The sequence below is a fragment of the Epinephelus fuscoguttatus genome, linkage group LG17 (genome assembly GCF_011397635.1).
Source record: "Epinephelus fuscoguttatus linkage group LG17, E.fuscoguttatus.final_Chr_v1".
Lineage (NCBI taxonomy): Eukaryota > Metazoa > Chordata > Actinopteri > Perciformes > Serranidae > Epinephelus > Epinephelus fuscoguttatus.
The window spans coordinates 21,723,000-21,750,188 of NC_064768.1; the positions used below are offsets into that span (position 1 = coordinate 21,723,000).

At 41.5% G+C, this 27,189-nt stretch overlaps 1 protein-coding gene across 4 annotated transcripts in view; it reads left to right on the forward strand.

The window, feature by feature from the left end:
• The window catches only part of trps1 (trichorhinophalangeal syndrome I), a 149,105-nt gene that overhangs the window by 111,788 nt on the left and 10,128 nt on the right, over positions 1-27,189 (forward strand). For all 4 annotated transcript variants that reach the window (XM_049602435.1, XM_049602438.1, XM_049602436.1 and 1 more), the window contains exon 10: positions 23,280-23,402. In XM_049602435.1, coding sequence (XP_049458392.1) covers positions 23,280-23,402 — 123 coding nt within the window. The remainder of the gene's footprint in view (positions 1-23,279; positions 23,403-27,189) is intronic.

The following is a 27,189-nucleotide window of genomic DNA, read 5'->3' on the forward strand; positions in this document are numbered from 1 at the left end:
CGTGGGAAACCCTGATATTATTGATATTTCTGATATCACTTTACAAAATTACTGGTTGCACAAAAGTGAAAGAAAATGCTGTATTTAAATAAACTATTAAATGTCTTTTCCCTGCTTCTTTATATTATGCCTGCTGATATTTGCCCGCAGTCAACACAGCTGGAGTTATTTTCTGACTTTCAGAAGAAGCCTTTTGCCCCCTTCATTCATGTTCAGTGTGAATAAACAGTTTGTAATGACTTATAATCCATCACACGAGGCCTTAATGCGGTTTTGTTTCAGTTTCTGCTGAGTTCTTCTTTTCACCCGGCTCTACTTATAGCACTGTCAGTCACCTGATACCTGCAGGAGGAAATAAAGTCTGCCAGAAATGAATCCCTCAAAAAACATGTTGCCTCGCAAACACGTAGATCCACTGGTGACACTGCTGTTAACATGAGCAGTTAATCTCAACCTGGGTTTGTCAACTTGAAGGCTGGAATTTTTGAAAGAATCAAGTCAAGTGACACACACACTCTTTGTGGGCAGAGGAAATCAGGAAGTGTCACTGTGATAACATGCCACACATTTAAGTGACAACACACCAATTGTAATGTCCTAAGCTGTGAAAGAGGAAGTGGCTCTTTATCTGTGACATCTCCAAATGAAGTTTTTAACCACTAGAGGGAGCAGCGAGCTGGAGCTTCCTGCACAAATATATAAAACTAATACCCCATGTTTACAAAAGTGCACGTCCAGTGTGTGTAGAGAGAAAGAGAGGAAGATATCTTTCTTCATCCCACACCCTTTTACTGATGCAGCCTGTCCATTCCTGTTCAGCGTAGTATACTCGTGAGACCATAAGCATCGGACGCACAGTCCAACTGTCCAACTGCTTTGGATTTCAGCTGCAGTAAAAACACACTTTGTGGTGTCGTTACATTTAATATTACCTCGTCTGTTTGTGTTGTATTTCTGTGGCACAGCCGCTGTTGGAAGTGATCAGTATCTCTTCTCCACTCCCGTCTGTTTACTCCTCTCCAACCTGTAGTGTCTCTATTGTTTTTATTTGTTTTCTGGCTGTGAGGAGATGAGAGAAACGATATAGCAGGAGATAAAATGATGAAAGGAAAACAAAAAAGGAAGGGGGGAATCTGAGCTGCGGCCTCGGACCAGAAGCATCTCCCCTTCTTCTCTGTCTTCTTCTTTTTCCCGTACATGTTTATCTCCTGTCTACCTCGATCACCCTCTGCCTCATCCCACCCCTCCCTCCTTCTTTCTTTCTCTCTCAGTAATGACTAGGTGCTAACTATCACTTTGAAGGTCTTGGTATTTGCCAGCTGTAGGTGTCTTTAGCGACTGTACAAGCCTGTATGTGTCTGTGTGTGTCTCATTATGAAAGTGTGTCGCAGTGTGATGAGAGTAAGTCAACCCTCAGGCTGTATCCGGGTGAATGATGATGATGATGATGGTGGTGTGTGTGTGTGTGCGTGCGCGTGTATGTGTGTGTAAAATCAAGCTGTTAGCACAGAATCTTATTCACTAGCAGTAATTTGTTCACTCTCTTCCCCTGTTTCTTTCCCTCAGTTTCCCTTTTGTTCTCTCCTTCTCTGTATCTCTCTGTTTCTTTCTCAAACAGATTGCTTTCTGCAGGGGTGGTAGAGAAGAAGAGATAGACAGAGAGAAAAATTGAGATTCCTTGTCCTTGACTGACCCAGTTCCATTTCTCACTGAAAATGAAAAAGTCTGCTTTGTAGTCCGCTTCAACCGCTGTTTCTATTACAAGGACTTCTGTTATTGGTTCTTTGAATTTAATAAATTTTGCTCAGTTTTTTTTTTCTTTTTTTTACTTTCCTTGAGAAGTCTCTTGGTAAATCCAGGATATTGACTTACATAGTTACCACGATTACATTAGCAGAAGTGTAACTCACATAAAGGAATTTAACACACTGTTTCTTAAAATGTGTATTTTGCTCATGTCGGTGTTTTAGGCCTTTGAAAAGTCTGACACCCTCTCGTGTCTAAAGACATGTTAGTTTTTAGTCACTCTCTTTAAAGTTTTGTAAAGACTGGGGATCTTGCAGGGTCACTATTTGCAAGACTACAACTAGATGCCTTTTTAGATTATTTCCCATCCTGCTCCTGGTGGAAAAAATTACGCCAAACTTCCTTTAGAAAATATGACAATTTAACAATTCCTTACCTGTCTGCAAAAACACATGACTCTAGAAACAGAAGATGAATAGTGTGATATGACAACAGTTTTCTGGTCAATTCGGCATCAGTATAATCCATAAAGATACACATTTGCATGCAGACATTTTGGATTTTGTCGCCTCAACTTGCTACCAGCCTCCACTGGTTAGCTGCACTGTTTAAATGAGAGGAGATCATGGGAATGAGAGGCGAACCATTTCAGAAGTTAACATTTCTCACTTAACAGTTGCTGGTTGATGGATTAGATACACAGCAAATAAGACTCCAACTCTTCTTAGCTTCACACCGTTACCAGTTTCTCATCCTTTTCCACAGCACTAGAGAACTAAGACTTGTTCTTGTGCCTCTCCAGCATCCCCTCCAGGTTTACTGTCTGCTTCCTGTTTGGTGCAGCTGTTGGTTGCTGACAGTATTCAAATCATTTATCTTCCCTATTTACATGAGCCAAGACAAAAAACTTGCAAGAACATTAAACATGTCTAATTCATTCAAAACGTAAAAATGAGAAAAGGACTTAAGACAGCTAGGACTGAGTTTCATGACCACCTTACACCTAACAATCAAGATCCTGGAAGCATCAAACAGCTCTAGCAAAACTGTCACAATTTTATTCCGACATTTGAAACCATTTAAAGCCAGCATTAATTACCAGCACATCACCGCAGCCATTAAGCACTCCTACCTAATGGTACAATGTATTGTAGCAGTTACAGTCATTTTATATCGTCTGAATGTATGACATTTTACAGTTGATTTAATTTGCTTAAATGCTTCAATAAAAATATGCCAAACTGTAGTATTCAGAGACACCCATACAGTTTAGTCATGGCCTATCAGAGGAAATTTTAAAAACCTCCTAAAGTATCACAGCACATAAATGGACTCATTTACTTTAGCAAGTCATAAAATCTGAATTTAAAGGCATTTAAACCCATTAGAAATGAGGAGCTATGGGTTCAGTGACAATTCCGTCATTGCCAAAAACTGCAGCTTATGGAGATACAATAAGTAGAATAGAGCAATAGTCCTAAATTTAGCTCTGGCCTCCATATCTGGCCTGGACTCTAGCTTTAGCACACTGCCTGCGGAGGTGTCACAGCAGACCGTGATTCCAGGCCAGGTTTTAAACCTGTTGATAGATCTAACTGTTTGGCAGGGGCTGTGTGCCATGTGTGATAAGACACTTTTTTTAAGGTCCAATTAAGGCCTCAGATAAAGTGACAGCTATGTTTCTGAAGTGAGATAGGACACCTTTTGGTGTTTATCCTGTTCCCTCAGTGGTTCCAGGGCTGTGTGAAGCACAATATGAAAACTCTCAACAAATAGGGCGTCAGGTGATATTCCCTAAGCAACCGTTTCTCTCTCTCTGATAACATGAGGGTTATCATACGTGGGGCTGTCTGGAGCAAATGGAACAAAGATGAGACATTGATTACAGACACACACTCACACACGCACGCACACACTCGTAGGGTAGCTGATCTGTTCGGTTCCTCTTGACAGCTAGAGCATGGCCATCAACACCTCGAATGTGTGTATGTGTGTGTGAGTGAGTCTTTGAGTGTGTGTTTGTGTGTCTGTGTGTGGGGCCCCACTGCAGCATAAGGACTTTGAGAAAGACAGAGGGATGAAGGGAGGGAGGGCTGGAGAAGGGGGTAGAGTATTTGAGATATTGATGTGTTAGGCTCTAACTCCACCCTGAGGGCCTGTCAAGGTGGAAAATGTCAAACAGGCCCCGGGCTGGTCGCACCACTTAGCTTCGCCAGAGCCTTAGTGGTGACACGCAAGAAGTGCACACAGAGTGACAGAGAGTTGCACTCAGTGATACATTAAAGATATTTAGAAACACATGAACAGATGCCTACGACACATACACAAGAGAACATTTGCATGCTACACCCTCACTCAACCTGCATACATATGGCAAGTTCTTCACTGTGTAAAAAAGAATGAAAATATCCAAATCTTCTCAAACCACCAAATTGTTTTTCAGACAAAACAAGCAATTTGAAGAAATTGCCCGAGGACTGGGATATAGTGATGGCCGATTTTCAAAATATCAGGCTGTTGGTCCACCACTGTGGTCCTGACTGAAATATTTTGACAACTATTGGATGGATTGCAGTGAAATTTGCTACAGACATTCTTGGTGCCAAGAGGATGAATCCTCATGACCTTATTGACACCTGACTTTTCCTGCAGCGCCACCAGCTGGTCAGAGTTTCACTTATTCTGTGAAATATCTACACATCTACTGAGTGTTTTGGCACACACAGTTTAAATCAATCACTGTACCCACTGCACAAAAACGAAGCCGAAGTATTCTGGATATGGGCGCTGCTATCTTGCCTTGGTGACATCATTTGGGGCCAGAGTCTGCATAGTAGCGGTCTCCGGGGTATAGAGTTCCTGCCATCCAACCAGTCGCGAGCCACTGATCACGCCCAGAATGATTGGCACACCTAGCTGTCAATCAAACTCCCTTTTTATAGTATCAAATAACTAATCAAAACCAAACTTAACAGAAAAAATGAACATTTGAACATGCATCAAGGTGATAAGACCTACCTAAAATGACAGAAAACATCTTAGGGAAAAAATGTATATGACGAGTTCTTCGATTCGAGGGGGCGGGGTCTGTGACCCATACTGCAGCCAGCCACCAGGGGGCAATGGAGATGTTTTTGCCTCACTTTTGGGGGGATCCATCTTTATTTTCAGTCTATGGTTCAAATATGACAAATCCTAGCAACTTTGGTGATTGTCTCACTTTTTATCAGGTCAAAATCCTGTAAAAAAAAAAAATAAATAAACAAATAAATAAATAAATAAAAACTAATGACATTCCAGTCAGACTGGACTGTGCCTTGCTTCAATGCTAATTAGCACATTTTAGCACGTTAGCATGTTGAACTAAGATGATGAACAAGGTTAACACTGGAGAACTTCTTGCGATGGGATCACAACAGCCAGGATACAGCGATCTGGGACTAGTAGGAATACTTCACCCACAAAAGTTACACTGAATTTGCTAAGAAAGCCATCTTTTTCTCACATGCCATCAAGGATCAGGGCATATATAACGATTTACTGATTGATAAGGGACTACGTTTAACAACAGCAAAACTATAAAATATACAACTCTCACACAGGATTATACTGCATGAGTTGGGTGAGAGATTGTGAACGGATGTTTTGATACGGTTTTGTTCCAGTCTGTGCTTTTCTTTATAAATTCAACTTAAAATTGCATGACTCACTGACATTCAAACAGCCTACCTCTGGTGCCTTTGCTCAAACCACACCCACCTTTGAACTAGGCCTTCATTTTGATCTTAACTACACACTTGTACATTATTGTGGTGACAAATTCTGTCCACAGACCTATCAACACCAGGCAAACTCACCTCTGTGGTAGTTCCAGCTACAGTACAATAGGTATCTCCAGGACCACATCTTGCCATTATGACACACACTCACTGACTCATAAGGTGAAAACAATATCAGTCCCCTGTCACAGCTAGTACAGGGGAAATATGAGGAAATAATTGGTAGTTGCAGTCCTACTCAAGCTGCCATATTTCTTTTCAAAACATGAATAAATGCACTCCCTTTTGTTGTAATCCTGACACATAACCCTGGCAAGCTTTCAAACAGTTCTTTCTGCTCATTCTTTGGTCACAACTGCACTGCAAGAATTCAGAGCAACAAGCAAGCCGGCGGGCGAAGTTTTATTTGAGTTGAGAATATGAAGCCAATTTGAATGACCAGCTTATCATGTGCGAGCATTGTAAACACTTAGACATGCATATTGTGTGTCTGTATATACATATAGCGAGGCTGTGTCTGTTTCTCCTTCTCTTTCCTAGTAACAAGTGTAGTCGTGTCACCAGCTCGAAGTCCCTCCCCATAAATAATAATATAACCTTACCCTGAGCACTGCATACACACATCTCTACCTAACAATGCATGCACAGATACAGACACACACACACACACACACACACACACACACACACACACACACATATAAACCTGGTGGATCATACAAAGCAGCACCTACTCAGCAAACCGACTTCTCATCATTGACACTGCTCAGGGACAATGTCAGCACACAGTCAACAGCACTCTGCAATATTCTGAAGGGTTGCTGACGGTTGCGTGCAGTCATATTGAGGCTTGCATAACGAAACGCCACGGTGCTGTCACTTCCGCAGTAATGATGGTTAAAGGTCACAGTGTTGCATTAATTTCAGGCACTCTTTATCACAGGCAGAAGTGCTCTTGATGTGAATTGCTTCCACTACCGAGTGAATGCGGAGGAAAAACTGGGCGGGCACATGGAGATGAAGCCATCAGAGCACAGACGCAGATGCTGTGGGAGATATTTAAATTGACAGGTTGAAGACGCAGTCATGTTTTTACCATGCTCCTTCCCATTTCAAAGTCAGAATACTGCTATAACCGCCCCTGAGGAGATTCGCAGACTAAATTCATCATCTTCTTTTAAGACTCAACTCATCTTTATACACTTGCGTTTAAGCAAAAGCTGGTTTCTGCTCTCATTATGCGGTGGAAGTATTGTTAATTTGTTTTGCTAGGAGTCCAATATGGCCTCTGCATTTTGATGAGTGGGCCTTAATGAGCTGGCTAGCCTTATCATTTGTCCTTTTGGCTTCAATTTGATGGTGCACTTTGAAGTTGCTGAACTGCTCATTGGGCTTTGGAGCATGGTTTTTATGTGTCTTTGCTTTATTTGTATACCATTTACACCATTTTCTCTTGGTTCAATAGGTATGAGTATAAAGTTAGTGCTCTTGCTTTGATGGCTGAGCAGTTTGAATGTTTTTTGGCAAACCACTGTTATAAATATTGCTTTTTGAACAATTAATACCTGCTGTTTATTCCTCATATTTATTCGGACACAAGTTTACCAGGGTTGTTGTAAAGAATCTTTGTGATAAGGTTTTTAAGGCAGCTAAATAACATTATAAATTAATTTTTATTCTGCTGCTCACCTCTCATTTCTGTACATGTATCATTCTGTGCACGTGTGAGTCTGTTTGGGCATGTGTGTGTGTAGACCTGTGCTGTAAAGGCTGTGTGCATTTATACTGTCCAGCATTGTGTGTACGTCCTGCTGTGTGTGTATTGTGTGTGTGTTTGTGTGGTATGCGTGTCACCGTGTCTTCCTCTGCTCAGTGTTCACCTTGACCTCAGTGCCCACTCAGTGTTGCTCATTTCCCACTACCATGACCTCTGACAGTGAAACACATGCGCACACACACACACACACACTCACGCTCACATACAGCAGGAAAACAACACACGATTTACCATCAGACTGAGGCTGGGAAAGACTCTGAAAATGTTCCACTTCACCGAAATTGTAAACCCTCCAACCATTCCTCTCCCAGTCTCTCATTCTCTGTCCCTCTGTTTTTAAATTTAAAAAAATAAATAAATAAATGCAGTGTTTACTTCACTTGTCAATACTCGTATTGACAGCACACAGAGAAACAGACAGGCAGGTCGCCGGGTGGGTGAATAGGTGGACAAGCAGCCAAGTCGGGTGACAGGCAGACAAAGTGATTTGTGGATGTAAAAGTACAGACAATAATTCACTCTGCTTTGTAGGGACATAAATTAAAAGCAATTAGGAAGAGCATCATTCAGGAACCCTGCGGAATTTTAAATATTAAAAATGGCAGTGATGTTGTGAATTAAAAAAATTCCCTTGTCTACTTGTAGATTCACCATTCTTTCCCATTCCTCTCATCTCTTCTCCACCCAGGCTTCCTCCTCCTCCACTTCTTCCCTCCTTACTCTTTCCCACTAGGGCTAATTGGGGAGATAAAGTCATTTGGCAAAGCTGTGTGTGTGTGTGTGTGTGTGTGTGTGTGTGTGTGTGTGTGCGCGTGCGTGTGTGTGTGTGAGGTCATTTAGAGGTGTAATACTCTAAAGTGCCATCCATTATGCAGTTTGGTTGGAATTACACTCCTCCTTCTCTTACTCACTCTTATTTCCTTCTCTCTTTTTTTTTTACATGTTCCTTATCTTTCCATCAGTCTTTCTCACTCCTTTTCTCCATTTGTCTCTCCTCAAGTCGAGAAATCTCTCCTGTCCAAGGTCGTTTAGCAATTAAGATGTATTGCTGTTGCGTGTGTGTGTCTGTCAGTGCACATCCTTACTTGTTTAAATCAAAACAATAACAAACGTTGAACAAGACAGCTGTTACCGTGAATCTAAAATGGAAATTTAGGAAATTAGAAAACAGGTTGTTTTCATGTCAGTGTTAACAGAGAGAAATGTGTTTTTGTGTCGTTTCTGATGTTTACCAGCCACGGTTTATTGCCTGACGGGACAGCTTACTGCATGTGAAGTTAAATGTCTTACTTTTATATGTGCATGTCTTACTTACCTCTCTGAGGAGCACAGGTTGGTTTCCCAAGTGTCGCCAGAGTAAAATGGCTCAAGTACAGTAATTACCAAATCATAACTGCTTCCTAGAATGATTTCAAGAGCAAAAAAGGGAAGATATGTATAATAATAATTGTCCTTATTCAAACATCAGTGATGTCCAAATACCTCTGCACGCACAGCAAAGACACCGAAACCTTGTCATTTGCAAGTTCAATTACTGATACTCTATTATTTGAAAAGGATATTTCAATAATAGGAAGTGCAGAAATGTCTACAATTCCCACTAAATATATAGCCTTCCCTGATAGGAAGCCCTGCTGTATTATGAGCCTTCAGGCAATTATGCACCCCGCTTTAAATTGTTTTTTAAATATATGTATTCACATAAACCTCACAGTCATTATCTTGTTATTACAGTAATGCAAGTGGGAGCAGGATTTTAATTATTAATGACAAACCTCGCTTTTAGCTATGGAGCCTCAGAGCTGTGGCTCTAGCAGCACGACCGCTGTTGTGCAAATATACTTTTGTTAAATGTACTCATGGCTGTGACATACATACATGAAATTTGGAGCCATTGTTGGAGTATTCCTACTACTAGGAATCAAAGTAGCCACCCTTCCGTCTGTAAATGTACCCTTTATTTTATCGAAAATTGCATCTGGATATCTTATCTGTAAAGTCAGAATACATCAGTTAAAGGTGAATGGATAAGAGATGAAAGAAAACACACAGTCTTCAACCATTCATAAATTCCCATTACAAAGCCCTCTTTTTCCTAATTAAATGGCACAGTTTAGTGTTTTAGGTTGGCACTTTGGCTCAGGATTCTGGCAGTGTCGAGTTCAGTCATACCTGAATGGGCCATGTGGGTCTGTGTTGTGTGGGAATCAGCCCACAGAACTATTCTCAGATAAACAATAAAATGGAGTCTAAGACAGTTAATAAGACACTTAATACCAGTGGATAAGACTGCAGGTATTAAGGATGCACATGATAATAACTCTCCCTGGCTCCCTCTACTCTTAAAACGTTTCCGTCCCACTCTCTCCCTCTCACTCTCTCTTCTCCTCTGGGCAGTGGGGTGAGTTAAGATTTCAGTGTCCTGGTTTCCACACCAGATTATGTGCAAGTTGTGTGTGTGTGTGTGTGTGTGTGTGTGTGTGTGTGTGTGTGTGTGCGTGTGTGTGTGTGTGTATGTGTGTGCAAGCCTGCGTTCATGTTGCAGCAAAGTGTGTTAATGTCAACCTACGGGGCCTTCTCATGATGACACACACATGCTCATTGCCTCACTCACGCTGTCTCACTCGCACACTCACTTGAACAGTCATATACATTTCCTTTTACATGCACACACATACACACACACTGACATGGTACTTTGGTGGTCAGTGTGAATTGGGTCACTGCTCTCCAGACACAAATATAAAAAAAGTTTTCGAAGGAAGGAAGGAAATATAATTTTAGATAAGGGAAATGGCTTCTAACCAAGGAAACACACATGTAGGGTTTTTTTAATAAAGAAAATGTATTTTGAGAACAACATAAAATAAAAACATACACATTTTCAGTGATAGTGGAAACAAACAAACCTTTTTTTTGCATTTACTTGTAATGGGAATTCAGCTTAATTCCTTTTAATTCTATGTTGAATATCACACACACACAAGATCACTGATTAAAATGAAGCAATGTCTGCTGGTGACCCCTCATCACAGGTGTAGACCTTAGTTTGACATGACTTGTGAGAAGTTAAAGCTACAGTTGGTAACTTTCATGAAAATAAATTAGTGTCATATTTACTAAAGCTGTCACTATATTCTGAAAGAGGGGCATGAGACAGATAATAATATATTTTATTAGCTGTAAAATGAGAATATTTGTGACCTGGCGGCCATTTTGAAAACATTCATTCCTTCATTCATTTTCCAGAGACACTTATCCTGTTCGGGGTTGCAGGGTGACTAGAGCCTATCCTAGCTGACATTGGGCGAGAGGTGAGGTACACCCTGTACAGGTCACCAGACTATCATAGGGGTGACACATAGAGACAGACAACCATTCACACTCAGATTCACACCTACGGACAATTTAGAGTCAGCAGCTAACCTGCATGTCTTTGGACTGTGGGAGGAAGCTGGAGTACCCAGAGAAAACCCACGCTAACACAGGGAGAACATGCAAACTCCACACAGAAGGGCTTCCCTACCCCAGGTTCGAATCAGGAACCCTCTTGCTGTGAGGCAACAATGCTAACCACTGCACCACCATGCCGCCTTGAGCCAAAATGAGTACATTACCTCATTTTACAGCTAAACGGTACACTAAAATATGTTCCTACAAACATTTTAGGTGAGAAATGGGCAATGCAGAAACAGAATCTTGATTCATATTTGACCAGCACTGCCTCGTTTCACAGTTTGACTGTCATTCACAAGCAGTGACTGACATGATTGACAGCTGCATTAGAGATCTCAGTTCTGGTTGTTGTTTTCCTTCATGTACAGTTAGGCCATTAGAAGTGCTACAAGGCATTTGAGTAGGCAGAGGAATATGATATTTGTCACTTATCATCTGTCTAGTTTTGTGCTATGTGAATAAAGTGACAGTTTCACAGGAAAAAAACACAAAATAGTGAATTGTCAGGAAATGAAACATCATTTTTTGTGACAGATTTTTATTTTTTATTTATTTATTTATCATCTCTGACCCCTCAGGTTTGTCTCACAGGGTGCTGAACCACTGCTGTAGATCAGTAATCCTCAGCTCTTTCAGTTTGTTGTCCGTTTCACATAGTGACACCCACATGGTGCAGAAGGTGTAAGCACAAATGGCTTGGATACAAAATAATTCAGTTTGGTTTGTGTTTCAGGTTAATTATATGAACTTTAGAAAGAAAATCAAGCAGCTCAAAGGCTTTGCCCTCTGTTTCTCATTCCCCTCAGTTTATTGTGTGCTCTATCACTGCACTGAAAAAAAGAAATCCAAGGTTGAATCAGGAAGACTTCTACTACAGGAAGAAGAAAATGCACACACACCGTATATCTTGTGATATCTTATCAAAATGATAAGTCTTAGCTTTATGGAATCAGTTGCTTGATAAACACAAACACACGAAACTGAATATCAGTAGTCCACACACACACACACACACACACACACACACACACAGACACAGAAAACAGAGACACATAAATACACATTACTGCAGTACAGACCAACAAGCGCGCACACTTAGACGTACACAACTGTGGTCTCCAGGTCCATGGACTCAGAGTCTGCATGCATCGAGGCTGTTTATCAAAATTAGATCAACGTGGAACGATTTCCTTTTTTCTGCGTTTGCTAATGTGCCCCTCTGTGTCTCTCTCTCTCTCTCTCTCTCTCACAGTTCACTGGTTATCAGGCTTTTACCCAGAACACATAACTGTGAAGTCGATGCAACCGTGATCGTTTATCAAAATTAAATCAATGAAAATAGGATTTTACCTAAGTGCGGCCCGGTCTGTGTTTGTGTACAGAGTCGTGCACATTTTCTGCACAGACGTGGAGACTCCCGCTGCTCTGCAACAAAAGGTAGCAACTACTGTATGAACTAAGAGCAGGGATGAAAAGAGCATGGTAGTGGGAGGAAAAAGGGCCGGAAGAGAGGGTGAAAGAATGAAAAGGAGGTTGGAAGGAGGGAAGTGGGCCACAGTGTGTGGCCCACATCTGTCTGTGTGTGTGTGTGTGTGTGTGTGTGTGTGTGTGTGTGTGTGTGTGTGTGTGTATGAGAGAGATTGATCTCACTCTCCTTTTGTGCCAAGTAGAGACGTGTGTGTGTCACAGTGATGTCATCTTGTTTCAGTGGTTTTTACTGCTGTTCTTTAGACACTCAGCTGACACTCTTGGTCTCTTTAGTCACTCCACACACACACACACACACACACACACACATATAGGTAAACACACACCCAGAATGACAAGGCCGTTTTTAAAGCTGACACTTTCTGTTTCACTCACAAAGTTGATTGTGCATGTGTGTGTTTGTGTGTGTGTTGTAGTATGTTATTACAACAAAGGATCTGGGTTGTGTGTCTTCTGCTATCCGGCCCCCCTGCTGTGCAGAGACTATCGTTGTTTTTTTATGTCTATGGAGCAGTCGCATCTGTATTTTTCAAATATCCTCGTTGCCGTTATCACAACCAAGGACATAACATACTTATCAAGTTTCAGTTTTGACTTTATTTGGTCCCAGTGGGCAGTTGGTTTCGCAGCAGCTATTAAAAGCAGCTTGCATAAAAGACTAAGAGGCATAACAACTGACACTCACCAATACAAGGTGCTGAGACGGAGTTTCAGGCCAGCATCGTAAGACAAATTACCGTCGTCATCATTATCACAGTCTCCACGGCCATCAGCACCAATCAATGACAAGCGATCATCACTTTCCTCCTGCTTATACCATCGCGCAGAGGCCTAAGGCAGGAGGGATGAAGGAGTCATTACACCTGATTATTTTGGCAGAGGAGAAACTGACTCCCTGGTAAGGATGTGGCTCATAAGGCTTGCCTCAGCAGGTGATTTATGAGTTATTTATGTTTTCATATAGTGAGGTGACAGGTGTTAATAAGGATGATCATTTAAGTTTATCCTGATCTACTTGGTAATGTACCCAGGGAGCCATCAGTGTTTGAAAATAACTTTTCAGGGTCACTTATGGGCTTTGCCTCAAACACAATATTGCATCATCATTCTATATGTAGTGTATTTATGCAGAGTAATACGCTGCAGTAGATGACTACAAGTCCAGCATCTTAACGCAGCTCAAGAACCTCCCAGCTGCTCTGCTAGTCTGCTGCTGCTCACTCTGTACAGCTAATGTCTGAGGACAGATTGTATTCAGTGAGACTAGTTGACGATTGCCTCTAACCACCGGCCTCGGATTTTGAACAGTCTTATATCATCACCGAGCTTTTTTGTCCTGAAATTTGATTTTCCTGAAGTTCTGTCACCGCGGCCTCTAAAGAGGGGAGATACTGCCGAATGTGCCGCACTGATATGGTTGTGCTGAGAGTGTGAGGGCTGCCGGAGCAGACTGTTAGAGGAGAGCTGCAGGCTGTGTTTGAGGGGAGCTGGGAGCAGTCGCACACTGAGCTGAAGGTCATGCTCAGTGTGAGCAGGCAGTAGGTGCTGTGTTAGGACACAGACTGGCCATTTTTCCGTCAAGCAACAGTTTCTTGTCTGCCAAGTGTCTGTCAAGTTTTTCTCATTTGTTATTTGTTACTGGTTGTGTTACAGTTCCACTGCCACAGAAATCCATATGACATTTTGATATAGTGTTGATATTCAGCCACAGAACTTGGCTGCTGATAGTGACAGTCAACTTTATCCCTGAGAATACAGTGATAGGGCTCTGCATGCTTAGGAACACAGCAGGTTTTTGTATGTATGATTGGATTATAGTGTGACTGTCTGTGCTCAAATTTAAACCTTAAAGGAGCAGTGTGAAGTATTTAATGGCATCTAGCAGAGAGGATTGCATGTGTGCCAAATGTGAACTCCTGGTTAGGATTCCATCAGCTTTCATAGTTGAGGAGGTTTTTACAGGGAGCAGAAGCTCATCATCTCCAAAACAAATGGACCTTGTGATTAAAACTAGTTTCATGTTAAAAACTGTATTTCTGACATGGTTCGGCCCGTTGCAGAGGGGCTGCTAATTACAGTTGCCGATGCATATACATGACTGACCCTGCCTGGAGTGTTTGGTTTGTCTATTCAGGGCTACTGTAGAACAACACGGCAGAATCAGTTTACAAGGACTCACTCACTAACTCTTCACACATGCTACCTAAACCCTACCATTTCCACTGCAAACAGTACCCTTAAATGTGGGCGGCCTTGTTGTCACTCACTGTATTTCCTCATCATCGGTGACACAGATGGAAGTCTACATTTCGTTTAAGATCCACAGAACGAGGCTGCACGCCACCATTTTCAGAATACAATAAAACAGGCTGCAGTGAGAGTCTCTCTCCATGGCATACTTAAAAATAGTGGGTTTGCACATTTGGTCCTTCTGAGGCAAGCACAGGGGTTTAGTGTTATAAATGCTTCAATATCCACTCATTAGTAAAAGTGTATGTCATGTAGAAACTAAAGTGATGGTCAAAGTTGTCCATGGTGAAATTTAAGGTGTGTTGATTGATTGACGTCGTCAACTCATGCATTGAGTAACATTACAAGTTAACGTTCCACCTTAAAAGTCACCGGCAGTCGGCCCAGTGAATTAATTTTTTTTTTCTCAGACTCCAGCTGCTGCAAGAGGCAGCAAAACATAACTTCATTTTATAGTTACAGTTTACTAATAAAACTCTCCACAGTATGAACAGTGGTTCCATGAGCCTCAAAACCAGCCACAACTCAGCCCTGAGCAGAGTGACCGTCCTCTATTGACCAATCAACAGACTGCAGTGTTCACAGCTCCACCTTTTAGTACCAGATCTGTGTGCTGGGTACCCCAACAGAGGGGGGACCAAAAATATGGATGGTACAAACAGTTCCATTGGCACCAGCCACAACTTTTCGCAATGGAAACGGGAAGAAAGCATACCGAGCCATACCATACTGCTTGGTGGAAATGTGGCTGTAGATTTTGTTTATTGTAGTGATTTTATTTTCTAAACTTACCAGACTCTTCTAGCTGTTCTGTCATTTGGCTTTACCCATTTAGATATTACATGCAGATTACTGATGATTATTTGTCAAAATTTTCATTTTGTAAATTCATCCCCAATATCATCGCAGATATTAAGTTACTTGGTCAAAAATATTGTGATATTTAATTTTATCCTTCGAGCCATGCCCTAAACTGGGCCTTTAAGGGTTAATGGTAACTGTTTAGAAATAGTATTATCTGTTTGGTCCTGTGTTTTTTGTTTTTTTTACAGGATTTGGTTTTATTCAAATTTAGAAAGTAGAATGTCACCACAGGCTCTTTTTATGAATTTCTACTTGTGCGTTTTGTAAACCCTCTTGTATTCTAGCTGGCTAACAGATGCAGATTCAAACCACACCACAGCCTGGTGTCTTTTTCTACAGTATGTTATCATCATCCTTTTTTAAATGTCTGTTGATTCCTGAAGGGATAATTAGTCGTTGGTTGCACCCCTTCAGAGAGTTACCAAAGGCAGGGAATTTTTTGGAAGTTTGCTCCTGAACTATTTTCTCCCCGCCTCACTGATAATGTCATCTGAGTAGATAATCAGCAGGAAATGTAGCCTCCATTGCACGTTGCAGTTGGACCGCGTCCATTTTTCCGACTGAAAAACAGAGCTGTTCTCTGCTTAAAATAAACCAGAGAGGTTCAGTTCTTAATTAATTTTTTTCCCCCCAATCACAGATTGTTTGTAGTGAATCTTCCTCATTCCTGCTGACTTTAACAGTCTGTAACTGGCCCGTTTAACTGTTGCAGTGCCATTTGTATCTCTGCTTCTCAAGCTGTGCCGTACATTATTATTATTCCAAGTGGGGTTTTTTTTTGTTTGTTTGTTTGTTTGTTTGTTTGTTTTCTCTTTGTTGAATAAGAATAAACCAGTGGAATAAATTCAGAGTCCATTCAACTTAAATTCATTCAACTCAAACCCAATTATTCTATTAGGAGAGGCAATTTAAATGCACACAGTAGTCTGAGAGTAAACCACACAGAGGGACTCCTAAAGCTACATGTGTAACACACACACACACACACACACACACACACACACACACACACACACACAAACAGTTGATGGTTGGTAGCACCTATGGGGGGGTCTTTGTTAGATTGGTTCCAGATGCTTCTCAGTGTGTGTGTGTATGTGTGTGTGTGTGTGTGTGTGTTGGGACGATTAATTCGGTGAATCTTTATCTGAAGCTACCCCTGTGCACGCGTCTATTTCTTTTTCTTTTTTTTTTTCTTTTTTTTACATCTGTGTGTGTGTGTGTGTGTGTGTGTGTGTGTGTGTGTGTGCACACTAGAGACTGATCCAGTGTATAGGATATTGGATTTGGCAGTATGGAATTTAGTTAATTCCTCCAGCTAGTCTTCTAGCTTGATTAAATAATCGCTGATTTAATGCAAGTCAGTGTGTGTGTCAATGTAAGTGTGTGTCTGTGTGTGTGCGATAAAAGCGTGGCTGACTTACTCTTTAAGTGAATTAAATGTAATTTCATTTTGAAAGACTTTGTTTAGAAAAGCCCTCTTTTTGAATTTATTTTAGACCTCAGGGCGCCTCGATCTATTCCTTTATCCTCTTTTTCACTCTCCAGTTCCCTCTCTGTGTGTATCTCTCTATTTTTCCACATGACCTCAAAGATAGCAGCACCTTTATATCTGAATTTTTTAAGAGTTTAATTTGCTTTCACCATACTCAGTGAGCATAATGAAAAATCAGCGTGTTTTGTTGCATAATGCGATTTGCATTATCAGAAAAATGTGAACCCACTTGTCAAAAGCACACAAATGTTGGGATGAAAACAAATTACCAGCCTGCTGTCTTACCTGGTACGCCCTTAACGAGAAGATATTTGATAAGGCGGGGTGCTAAGAATTAACATCAGTTTTATTTTTAAAATAAATGAAAGCATTTTGAATAGCAGCAGTCTGCCTCGCCACATGACTTTAAGTAAAGCCCCGCCACCAGAGTTTATGGATGCCACAGCACATTGGTTGCAGATGGAAGCTAGAATAAATTTAAGGGACCTACCGAACCTAAACCAGTGGATGCTTATCTGTTTCGGCCAGCTCTTCCATTAAGATCTAAGAGACCATGCAGTGTAAACAGTTTGTATAACATCTGTAAATTTATGGCTTCAGGAGAATCTCAGAGTGGACTCAAAGCCACAGCTGAAGGGTTCAGCCACTGTGTGGTTTCACCATCTGTTTTGATGTTGAATAAAAATCACATTCTGTAGAATGAAGTTATAATTTATTAGTACTTTTTATGAGTGGAGTCACGAAACAAAGTCGCCGGGAAGCAGCTCATAACTTCTGTTTGAATTTAAAGGATAGCACTTTATCCCATTTAGTGGAAAGTTGGCGTAACAGCGAAAACCCATAAAAGTCAAAAAACAAAATGAAAATGGGAGTATTAAAGCTGGACATGAAAGGGAGGAATACATACATGTAATATAAAATGTAGCCTGCTTTCAAAGTGCTTATTTTCCCAAACAAACAGCAGTCAGGTCATGTCGGCTCTTTCATGCATTATTGCATTAAATCTACCGTCACAAGGGCGAAACGGCTCCCTGTTAGAGCAGTTTGTGCATGAGAGACTGAGCACGCTGATTGTGAAAGTTATTAAACCAATAAATGTTGTTTTATGTGCAGCCTGCCACTGAGTAGATTGTACTCTTAATTTCTGTGGTCGTTTCATGAGCTTTATGAGACTGATGAAATCTGCCAATATTGTCAACTTGTCAGTTTTTTATTTTAATGTACACCCCACTGGTTATTCTGATCTTTTCATCAGGAGATTGAACTGTCTGATGTCTTTTTTATCTATGAATTTGAGTACACGGGAATGATAGCATTCCACGTGAGTGTGCTGTTAATAAGAATCAAAAATGGACACCTGTGCTGTGTCTCAGTTGGGATACACTGACATGTACTACGCTGCATACACTATGTTCCTACTTGCATAGTGCATATATTTTGACAAGGCCATTGAGCATTTACCAGAAATGTTGAAAGCAAGAATTGACTGCTTTTCTCTTTCTGCTTGGCAAATTGCAACCAGGCGGAGTATCATCACCAGCATTTGACAAATGATTGTCATTTGTCAAAATATATGTTTGCGACATCTGCTTGTTTGTTCACTTGACTTCTTCCAAACGTATTCATGCATTGTATTAAACATGAACATTTCACACAGCACATTTCTCTATCTGTGAATGTGTGTGGCTGATACTGGCTGGTTCTATCAGCTATCAGCTGTTCTACTGAGTCAGTGATAGCTGCCACATTTAGGGGATATTTAAAACTTGTCAAGCAGCTGACCAAAAATCTAATGCTGCAATCTTCTACAGTGAAGATGACAGTTTAACATGCATTTTAAAGCAGATACAACAGCTGCTTGTTTGGGGGCAGTACGGAAAAAAAGAAAAACTTGTGGCTTGGTCACCACAAAAATCACCAAACACCAAAATGCAATGCACTCTACATCACTTCCTGTCTTTGGTTTGCTGGGTAGTCTGTTTGCATTTCCCACTGTAAGCGAACTGCACCAGGGTTCACTTGCCGAGAGAAGTTTCCAAGCGGACCAGGGTTCGCTCGTTTGGTCTGCAATAGAGTTCGAATTAGCGTTCACACCACTCCAAACAAACCGAACTATCCATGGAAGTGGACCAGGGTTCGTTTAAAGCTGACCAAATAGCGCCAGTGTGAATGCGCCCTTACACTCATAGATTGTATAGCTTACCTCACAGCACATGTAGCACCAATGTTGGGTAGCTGCAAGCTAACATTAGCATTTGTGTTAATGTTTGCAGTACCTTTGCTGTATTTTGTCACGCCTCTCAGTGTGAACGCACTTATGCACTCAAAATAGCAAATGTAAGAACAGAAGTGTCTGATTTAAGACACAGCGCTGGACACCTCTCAGAATAAGGCCCGAGAATAATAGAGCAGTGATTGGTTACTTAACTACTCTTCCTACTTAACTTTGTATCTGAACATCAGTTTTAAAGTTTATTTGTCGGCTTGATGAGGAGGAAGCTGATAAAGACTTTAATTTCCTCACTAATGAATGTATTTTTGTTTGTGTGTGTGCGCTTGTGTGTGTGTCAGAGGGCGTTGTTGGTGGTGTTAATTGAACTGTATCATAGGCCGCAGATAAATAGATGTCATTAAAGCCCTGAGCTCTAATTACCTGCAGCCCTCCTCTGCAGGCTGAGGTGAATGGGAGAGGCCAGGTATCAGTAATCAATCAGAAAAACATGCACTGACATTCACACTTCCTGTAGATACATACTAATACGCCCAGCACACCAACATAACTTGGAAGCCACCGAGGGATGGCTGTGTGTGTATGTGTTTACATGTGTGTGTGCATGTGAATCGCACATTTCCACACATGTCAAGCCAACCAGCTGATGATTGAAAAGGAAGTTAAAGATCATGAGCCAGATCTTGCGTGTGTGCACGTGTGCATTTTGGAAGGTGGTGGGGGCTATTTCTGTACTTTCCTGTGTAATTGACACTTGAACCTCTCTCTCATACACACACACACACACACACACACACACACACACACACACACACACACACACACAGTGCTATCCTTGTACAGCGGTTTTCGAGTAGCCAAGATACCCCCCAACACACACACATACACTTCTTGGATTGCGGCCTCTCATCCAAATCTTGCATTCCTTCATTAGCCAGTGGAAGCAAAAATTTTCAGGTGTGTGTGTGTGTGTGTGTATGTGTATAAGGGTGTGTGTGTGTGTGTGTGTTGCGATGAGGGGCAGCTGTGGGGCCATATGTGAGTGATTTGGGTGCTCGGAGGGAAACTGAATTCTGATGACAGATGCACTGTTTGGCTTGCAACACTAGACACACATACACACACACGCATACACAGAGACACAGGAAGCGTACATCAATCAATCACCTGGCTCCGTCTCTCTACATGTGGTGACCGTATGGTGTGTGCAACACACACACATAGGCACACACACACACACACACACACACACACACACACACACACACACACAGGATTCTGTCATGTAAGTGTTCTGCTGTCTGATGTCAGATGGTCGAAAACACATGTACCATAAAGACTATAATATTAGCTCAGGTGTTTATTACATGCAACATTATTGGAAACAGGAAGTTTTATTGCACACATGTTGAGACTGAGAGAAAAGGTTTTTCCAGTATCAATAAACACATCCATGGTGTTCCATTGTGAACAATGTAAAAGTTTGATTTTCTAGCCTGATCTAGGCAGTATGAGGGATGTCACCGTAAATGTGTGTTTATAAGCTTAAATTACACAAGGAAACAAAAAAGCTATTAAACCACTTTTCATTGGCAGCAAAATGTGACGTCTGATCCTTTAACACCGTGTTGTACAGATGTTTAATCACTTACTGATCTGTTGCTATTTTGATGATCATATAATTTATTTTTGATGAATCTCTTTTAAAGGGACCTAACTTCCCTGTGTGTGTGCAACAATGCAGAAGATGAAATTTGGATTCTGGCTGCTGATATTCAATATGACGTTTGCATTTAAAAGTGGGGTGAATTATTCAATACCACTATGTAAGATTAGCATTTGAACTAGAGATGGGATGATATATGATGTCATTGCTTAAGGGGAAAAAAAACAATCATAATACTTTGATTGTGGTTCGATGATTTAATTTGAATTGGGTTTTTTTTGTTTGTTTTTTTTAAAAGACTTAAAATACACATAACATGAATCGAACTCATATTTAGCAAAGATAAATCAGCCTGTTCATAAAAAAAATGATATATAGTACACAACATTAATAATAGGCTAACTGTTTCCCATGAGCTAGCTAACATTAAAACACTGTGCAGCATTTATCAGTAACATCAAGGTAAATTAGTCAGCCAACATATATGCTCTATTGAAAGATATTGACCAATCAGCTTTATTATTATTCCAAGTGTACGGACATTCTTGTGAGCCAAAAAACTCTGACGAACCATCAACCTCAGAAACCACCAGCCAAAGTGCAGAGGGTGAGGCTAATGCACCTAGCCGTGCCACAACTGCTGCTGTATTATCAGCTGCAGACCAGCAGCACAAATGAGAGAAGACCCAAAAATATTCAGAGAACTATGTCAAGTGCAACTCAGTTTTATACAATACACATAATGGGTGGCTTTGAGCTAAGACCTCTGTTTTTTTCAAATGTAAGGTGAAAGAATTTCAGTATGTTGTAGTGACCTTTTAAGACAATCATATTTTGATGATTATCAGGATAATACTGATCATAGAAACATTAGATTATATCTGCCCATTCATAATTTGAACAGCATCTTTTCTCAGTTGGAGTACTGATTAATTCCTAGCAGATATACCAATAATGTTCTTCAAAAGCATATTTCTCAGGTCATATATTTGCATATCTGTGTGTGGTGCGTGTTCCCAGTGAAACGTAAAGCTGTTAATTGTGCTGTGATCCTTGCAGTACATTAGATTGCAAAAATAAACCGAACAGTGCTGTGCCCACTGGGCTCTTCTGCTTTTAGCTGGCAGCACAAAACAGATGCTCGGTGGAAGTGCTGGTAGTGGCTCCATCTGTAGCTCTGAGACTACAGAAAGCCTGATTGAAGTGCAGCGCCTCTTTTGTGAAAAGTTGAAATGTTTTTAACTTCTAGCACTGGGTGCTCTGAGCCCGGAAAAAAAAAAAAATATGCTAAGCTCTCAGCGCTGTCATGAACATAAAACAACAAGAAGCCAGCGCTGAAAGGAGATGGTCCCAGTGGATGCAAAGTCCATGATGGAGGGAGAGGGGAGAAACAGATTGGGTTAACAGTGAGAATACAGGAGAGGGAGAGTGAGAGAGAAATGTGGCAGACACACAGGAGGTGGATTTTAGTAAGCTGTACCCACAGGCACATACAGCCATGAGGACGTTACAAACACACAGAGATGCAGAGAACACAGAGGTCAGTGAAGACAAAAACACTGGGAAAAATCTAAAACTAAAGTAAACTGAAATTAAGAGGAGATGAGAAAATGAATGGATGGTCAGGAATGCAGAGATAAAAAATGAAAGCGGGGAGAGGAAGAAATGGTTGGATAGACAGGCAGATAGAGAGAGAAAACAGACAGAGTCATGGAGGAGGAGAAAGATGAGGTATGCTGTCTTCTCAGGGTCATAAAGGTGGTGAATGGGGCCAGAGACTTAATGGGATGGAGAAACGTTGTGATTGGCTCATTACTGTGATGGAGCACGTTGCCACGACAATTGGCCTTTTCACCCCACCCCACCCCCAGCCCTTCCTTGCACACACTATTTTTCTATGCACCACTGCTCCGTGAACTGCAGAGGTGTGTGTGTGTGTGTGTGTGTGTGTGTGTGTGTGTACACTAAAACAGTAAAAGTCAAACACTTGCCTGTAAAGTACCTCCTGCAGTTCAGATAAACACTGAAACACTTTATGCTAGAAGGTGAAAGCATAACTCATCCCCTGCACATCTGTGGAGTAGTACTTGACGAAATTACCGCTCTATCTCTCTTTCAAGAGCCCAAGATCTCTCCCAGAAACGCATACTCACGTATTTAAAACGCACACACACAGTATTCAGCGCCGCTAGATCATTTTCTTTTCATTGAAGTATATTTTGTTGTTTTTATTAACCTTGTTCTATGAAGAGGAAATCAGTGCAGAGGAGAACAATGTTCTCAATAGGATTTCCCATTAGGCATGATAAATGAGAGCACATCATCTCTCTGCCACCAAGCCAATCTGTTTTCTCTCTCTCTCCTAACCTTACTTGAATGGTGTGAATATTAAAAAGGTATGAAAACTTAAGTCAACATTTTCCGTCTCCCACCCCCCTCTTTCTTTTCTCTCTATGACTTTGCATACTTCTTACCCATCTATATTTTTGCTTCACACTCTAATGTTGTCTGTCTCTCTCCATCCATAGCGGCGCAGAGGCAGCGGGGTGTTCTGTGCGAACTGTCTGACCACCAAGACATCGTTGTGGAGGAAGAATGCTAATGGAGGCTATGTCTGCAACGCATGTGGTTTATACCAAAAACTGCATTCGGTAAGTTGAGCACAGACATGTAGAGGTGCATGCAAACGGATGATGTGTCTGCACCAGCCATGCTTTCATTACACTGTAGATTATACTAGACCAGGGGTGTTCAGAGTTTTGATGACTGAGTGCCAGTCTAGGGAGCCAGCATATGATTGAGGGCTGAACAGGAAAAATACACTCATCTCAGTTTCATAGTAAACTGCAGAGTTGTCCACCAGAAATAAAGGTTTAGCTTACAGCATTAGCACTGATGGCAGAATTTAATTCCAGTGAGACTCGCAAGATGCCACTAGTTGCAACTGTGGGGGACTCAAGTCACATGGCTTGACTTGAGTCAGTCCATTTTCATCCGCTTATCCGAGGCTGGGTCATGGGGGCAGCAGGCCAAGCAAAGCACCCCAGATGTCCCTCTCCCCAGCAACACTTTCCAGCTCCTCCTGGGGGACCCCGAAGTGTTCCCAGGCCAGATGAGATATGTAATCCCTCCAGCATGTTCTGGGTCTGCCCCGGGGCCTCCTACCAGTGGGATGTGCCTGAAATACCTCCAGCGGGAGACGCCCAGGAGGCATCCTGATCAGATGCCCGAACTACCTCAACTGACCCCTTTCGACGCGAAGGAGCAGCGGCTCTACTCCGAGCTCCCTCCAGATGTCCGAGCCTCTTACCCTATCTCTGATGCTGAGCCCTGCTGCGATATCCACGATCTCATTCTTTCGGTCATTACCCAGAGCTCTTGACCATAGGTGAGGGTTGGGACGTAGATTGACCAGTAAATAGAAAGCTTCACATTCTGGCTCAGCTCCCTTTTCATCATGATGGTCCGGCGCAGCGCCCGCATCACTGCAGAAGTCGCACCAAATCACTGATCCATCTCACACTCCATTCTACCCTCACTCGTGAACAAGACCCTGAGATACTTGAACTCTCTGACTAACATTGATAAAAGACTTGATTTTCACTGGGTATTCGTGACATGAGACTTGATTTAGACTTGAGACAGGTGACTCAAAGATTTGACCTTTTAATTAAATATTTGCATTCAAGATATTGAGAAGCTACATTTTGTCTTTTAAACATGATTGGGTGATTTCTACTGTGAGTCCAAAAGGGGGTTAGGGTTAAGGTTGGCGGTAAGAGACAAGTCCAAAATTTTGATCAAAGATCCAAAGATTTGGATTCAAGGATTATGTTGTCAGTGAAGGTAGTATGAAGAAAACTGCAGCCTGCAAGGTCTGTAGCTCAAAAATCAGTGACACAAGAACCACAACATCCAATTTCTACATCACTACAAAGCCCATGCAGAAAGGTATGTGAATGAGTCTTTTAACCAATTTATTAACTTATTGAGTCATCAGAATTTCATATGACTTGACTTATGACTCGCTTGACCTCTGCAATGACTTGACATGTCTTGCTTGACTGATAGCAGGAGCTTGACTTAACTTTCTTTATTTTCACCACAGTAACTATGGACTTGCTTGAGGATAAGACTTAAGACTTGCTTGTGACTTGCAGACATGTGACTTACTCCCACCTCTTACGAGTGGCCATGCAGTCACTAGCTTTCTACCGGTTGTACTTCCTACTCTGACAGACGCTTGTGAGGGGGGCACATTCTGATGCAGTAGCTGCGTGGTATATGAAATGTAAGCTATTGAAAGTGAAAGGATTAAAATGGACCACCGATGATTATAATGCAAAGCATGCATTTCATGTCACGTTCAGGGGCCGTACAAAATGTTTAGAAGGGGCCGCCATTGGCCCACAGGCTGCACTTTGAACAACTATTTACTAAACCAACTTTAGGCCTGTGAGATTAATATAAAAAGTTGTCCCAGACGTCGTGTAGGAAGTTTCTGCATATTTGTGATCCCCTTCATTTAGTTTTTCTTTCAAACTAATTAGAAGAGCGACATGAAGGGAGCTATAAACCTCAAAAACACTTTTAATATAGAGACAAAAATGAATCCCTGAAAGTGAGCTGAAACTCAGGTGTATCATCATACAAAAGTTTATTTGCAGCGAAAAACTCCTATCCACACATAGGAGACCTACATATACTCCTAAAGGTTGTACAGGATCAGGAACCCAGTACTTTAGAGTATTTTATAGACTCTGCTATTTTTTAATACATCCACGGGGTGGTTTTGACCACTAATTATCATTCCTCCGGTCTGGCAGATTAGCATACGGCGCAAGCTAAACGGTGCATACTGCAGTTAAATTCCTGCACACGTTCTGTGGATCCCACTGTGAAAACATAATATTGTGGAAAAAGTATATTTGATTTGTTGGGAGCTGGGAGTTACAGACCATTTCAGTAGTCACAGTGAGCCAGTTCCATGGAGTGAGAAATATGATGGAATGAATCAACTTTACCATCTAAGCCTGGGGAAAGTCTATGGAAATCCCAAATTTAATTAGACTGCATGAATTACAGATGAGATAAAGACCCAGCCTGGAATATAGTTGACTTCAGAAAATTGAGCTCTCTCACCTTGTGTGTTATTAAGGGGTTAAAGCTAATTTCACACTTCAATATACCTATTTAACGCAAGGGTTTACAAATATTAACAGTGTGAAACAAGCCTTCAGAGCTTCAGCACTTACATACACCAGATTCATGTTCACATATTGGCTTTTTAAGCTCAGCTTGTAAAATTTCAAAGTGAACAAAAACGCTCCGGTGTAATAAATCACAGTGTTAGTAAATGCATCAGTGGGTTGACCGTGTTACAACCCAGAGCACTATGCTGCAATTATCGAATGGAGCTTTAAAGACCTTTCACAGGATGACAGTTTACTCTTTCCTACCCCTGCTTATGTCCTTGGGTCAACCCGTTCATCTCATCTGCTGCTCCAATCACGTTCCAGCTCCCTCTACTCTTGACAATCTTCACGACGGCCGTATTTTATATCCCATAATAAAAGTTTTATATGCTCTACACACATTATTAGAGAGGATAGCAGCTAGTAAAACACTTCGGAGTGAGAGAGGAGAAGGGAGAGTTATGAATAAAGAGGGAGAAAAAAGGTAGACGTAAAGGGAGGGAGGCTGGGAGGAGAGAAAGACAAACACAGAGTCAGAAAAGGGAGGAAGACAAAGAAAGAGGAGAAGATTAAGGTAAAGAGTGAGGACAGAAGTAATGAAGGAGGAGGGTGTGCGCAAGAAGTTAGAGACGGAGGAAGACAGAGAGATTAGGGGGAAATGCAGAGGGGATATTCAAGAGGAGAAGGGAAGAGATGGAAAGATAGATAGATAAAGGGAGACTTATGTGTACCAGCAGCAACTCAAGGCCTACAACTGTAAAGGTGTACAACATTGCAGCCAGTGTGTGTGTGTGTGTGTGTTTGTGTTACACAGGATTGTAGCGTTTTTATGTGCATATCCAGTTTATTAGGCTGATGTCATTGCAGAATTTACTGTATACATTAAATGAATATGTTAATTATGGCAACAGCTTTCCCTGTGCAAACAGATCCTGCACAGTGTTAGTCTGTAAGATGGAATTAAGGCACAGCTTTATACTGATTACACCATTAGGGGCACTATTTCTTTGCCTCTGCCTTTTTTCCTCCTGCTGTGTTCACTCCAATTTCTCCCTCCTTCCTTGTCCTCTTGCTTCCATGTCCCCTCCCTCTGCCTCCTCATCCTGTCTCTTCGCAATATATCACTCCGTCCCCCTCCTCAATCATCTCACCTCCTTTGTTTCTGCCACCCCTCTCCTCTTGTCTTTGCCTTTTCTCTCCCATTCCTCTTAAGATAGAAACAAACTTGAGGGCCATAAATAAT